Genomic DNA, 3,567 nt, shown 5'->3' with positions numbered 1-3,567 from the left:
GGGGGGACAGAGGTGGCGCGAGAAACATATATCCAATGTATTTATAGGTGTAATCGAGAAAACAAACTAAAAGGCCCGTGGCAATGCACGGGCATTCTACTAGTCTAAGATAATAACACATATCTAGCTAGCCCGTGCGTTCGCACGGGTTCGCGACTAGTTATAGAATTGTGCTTAGTTGTCGGCGCGGGAACATGATCCATGGCAAATATGACAAAGGCTGTTTGAAAGCAGTCCATCTCTAGTCTGATATAATTCTCGTTGATGTCGCACATAAAAAAAATCCTCGACTGCCCCCTCTGAAGCTGTGGACTCCAGTCTTATCCATGCCCAGTGTACCCTTAATGAACTGACTTGCTTCAGGGTTAATTAGGGCGTCGCACCCTTTGATATTGCGATTTCTGCAGGGGATGCCAGAGACCTTATCCAAACCGTCAAGTCTACATATGTTAGCACTGACGACACAATGCTTACTGGGATATATAGACAATCTAGATGATAGATTTTAGCACACTACAAATGAAACAAACAAAATAAGATTTCAACAGACCAGACAGGCTGCTACAGGGAGCAACTTTGGGTTACCTACTAACGTCCTATCCCATGGCACAGCTTAACACCGTTACAGAGACATTCCCAAACACACCCGTGAGGACGCCCGGGAATTTGGAAAAGGCCCACCGTATGTTACTGTAGTACCTTCACTCGCTACCGTATCTCTATTTTCCATGGCCTGAGACTGTTGTGCCAGCTGGACTTTCTCTCTTCCCAATGCTTCAGCGGACGACCATGATTTAGGGTGCAGCTGAGCCTGGGCACCAAAACGCCCCTCCCCGAAAAATATGTTCAGACTGCAACTATTGACAAAGAATAATGCTTCCATGCCACCTTAGCACAAAAATGCATCTTCAATAATAATTATTTTCTTATATTTGTTTGTTATAAGAAAATCATAACTTACCAGAAAAAATGGTTAACAAAAGATATTTGGCATGATTTCTGGGAAGCAATTTTTAGCTAATGGCAAAGTATGCTGATCCTCACGTTCGAGCTAGGAAGCAATCAATTAGGAAGCAAAGGGATTGTTTCCTAATGAACAGGTGCGGGAATTAGGATACAAAGGGATTGTTTCCTAATTAACAGGTGCGGGACGATGGTAGGGGACATGTTCAGCGGAAGCAATTATAGGAGGAATCAATTAACATTCCAAACCAACAATCCATGTGTGGACCATACTAGTAGATTGGACGGCTATGATGCTTCTAATCCTACGATGTTCCACTAGTCTGATGGGAGGCAGGGATCAATAGTCCAATCCCTAAAACAAGACTAGCCAATAATGCATGTCTTAATTTATTTTTATTTTTCCCACTGTTGCACTTTTCGATACGCATATGATACAAAGTAACAACCTCTACTAAAGCATAAGACGTCACCAAAACAACGTCTTATATTTTTGTTACAAAGGGAGTATTCATTAGCTGCCAAATAATTATTCAAATCTGAAAATGAAGGAACTGGATTCTCCTAGCAAGTGTGGAGCAACGGGGTGTCGGCGTACCTGCCGTTGAGCACCCCATTAGCGATCACATTGTATGCCTTCTCTGTCATGTGGATTTGGTCCCAGTTGGCGAACCTAGATGGGTTGGGGCAAACCTTCGCCTTCAGGTTGCACTCATGGCCTGTGCCATAGGGGCCATTGCCACCACAACATGCCACCAGAGGCTTGTCAATGCCATTCCTGAGAGGATTCTTGACAAACTCCATGAAGGCGCCATAGTAGTCGCCGTAGATGATCTTCACGCTGGGGTTCTGCGACTTGAGCGTGCTGATCTCTTGTTTCAGTAGCCGGTTGTGCATCTGGGAGAATGTGTTGAACCACTTGAGGCAGCCGAACTGGTCATAGTCCGTGGACGTGTTGCTCTTGTAATCTCTGAGGTAAACCGGCACACACCCAATGGGGAAGTTCCCTGGGACAAGGACAGTCTTGGCACCGAGCTTGATCACCTCTTGGATGCCGGCGCCTATGCGGGCAACCACGTCCGGTATGTACTCCTGGGCCGTGTCCCGGCTGCGTCTACGATCAAAGAACCAGAAGTTGTAGTCGTTGCCGCCGATCTCGCCAAAGACAACCAGGGATTGGCTCAGAAGACTCTTGGTGGCAGCTGATCACAGACAAAAAAAAAGAATAAGTTGACCAAGAACGCAATGTGGATGCAGACATGTGGCCTAATTAAGGACAGTAGATAAGCTGACTGTAACGTATGTTTTTGCATGCGTTACGTACCATCTCCCGGAGAAATCCGTGCGAGCACTCTCTTGAAAGAAGCGAGCTGATCGTCGAGGCACCCGCGCGACAGATTGAAGTTATACCTTGACTTGAAGTACTTGGGGTTGAGCGCAATAGAGCCAAACACGGCAAAGTTGGCACCGGTCGGGAACTTCCCCGTCTTCTCCTTGGGAATGCTCGGCGGCAGCAACGGCAGGCCCAACGCTTGTGCTGACACAACATCAGGCACCAAATTGAGCATGCACACGAAATTCGAACTGTTGGAACACACATGAATGCATGTGAGGCCTCACCGTAGAAGTCGATGATGAGACGCCCATCGGAGGCACGACCCGTGGGGCGGTGGAAGTAGGTCTCTCCATAAGGGGGCACCGAGGGCGGACCTGGTGGACTGTTGCGGCTGATATATGCGAAGTTGCCGGTGTCGGTGATGGAATCGCCGAAGGAGAAGATGCGCTTGAAGCAGCCGCACGACCCTAGATCAGCGTTGAGCAGCAGGACGGCAAAGACCAAGATGACTGCAAGGGAAATGGAGCTGTGGCGATTGGGACTCCCCATCTTAGCTATCTAGCTAAACAGGAGAAGAGACAGACGCTAGCTCTCTGGTTACAAATACAAGTCTTCCAGATCTACGTTTCGTTGAGCAGCAGGTTCCCTTCATCCCCATATATAATAGAAGTGTGTATAGCCGCTAGATGAGCTGGCCCCTGCGCGCGCGCAGTTTCTAAAATTAAAACCTGCTGGAGCTGATTACGTGGGATTTGCTAATAATTTCTTCCGTTATTTAGGAAACTAATTCAATGCTCTCCATATATTTAGGCAACAAATTTCGGACGGTAAGGAGAGTAATAATTGTAGAAAATAGGCATTGTATGCGATATAATTTGCGGCCTTACAAAAAATTTTGTTTCCAATTTTATTCAGTTTTGCTTTCGAAGGAACTGCTTCGATGTGGATTTTTTTTCCATCTTTCATGCAGTAATTTATGTTTCCATCAATTGGTGAACACAACAAGATTGTGTCTAATTATATATTGTTTCAAAAGAATCAAAACACTGCTTCCACGAAAAACTAAAAAATTCTTGCTTCCACGGTTGGAACAATTTTTTTTAGCAATGGAAGCACCGTTTTTAGGAAACAATCCCTGATAATTGCTTCCAATAATCTCGTCTATTATTACTGCTAGTGCTGCATGTAATTAGGGGCCATGCAGTTTGCTTCCATACGAGAAAAAATGTTTCCAACTGTGGTGAATCCAATCCAGTTTGAATTTGCTT

At 45.7% G+C, this 3,567-nt stretch overlaps 1 protein-coding gene across 1 annotated transcript; it reads right to left on the bottom strand.

The window, feature by feature from the left end:
• Window positions 1–1,527: 1,527 nt before the first annotated feature.
• Window positions 1,528–2,848, bottom strand: LOC119328892 (GDSL esterase/lipase At1g28600-like). The gene is made up of 3 exons (XM_037601890.1): window positions 2,584–2,848; window positions 2,288–2,500; window positions 1,528–2,165 (listed from the first exon to the last, which is right to left on the bottom strand). The coding sequence occupies exons 1-3, from the start codon at window positions 2,846–2,848 to the stop codon at window positions 1,528–1,530; spliced, it is 1,116 nt and encodes a 371-aa protein (XP_037457787.1).
• Between the last annotated feature and the right edge of the window lie 719 nt (window positions 2,849–3,567).

Source organism: Triticum dicoccoides, chromosome 7A, assembly GCF_002162155.2.
Source record: "Triticum dicoccoides isolate Atlit2015 ecotype Zavitan chromosome 7A, WEW_v2.0, whole genome shotgun sequence".
In the NCBI taxonomy this organism is placed as follows: domain Eukaryota; kingdom Viridiplantae; phylum Streptophyta; class Magnoliopsida; order Poales; family Poaceae; genus Triticum; species Triticum dicoccoides.
Note: the sequence above shows the minus strand (reverse complement) of the source record. Positions and strands in the feature narration are given on the sequence as shown.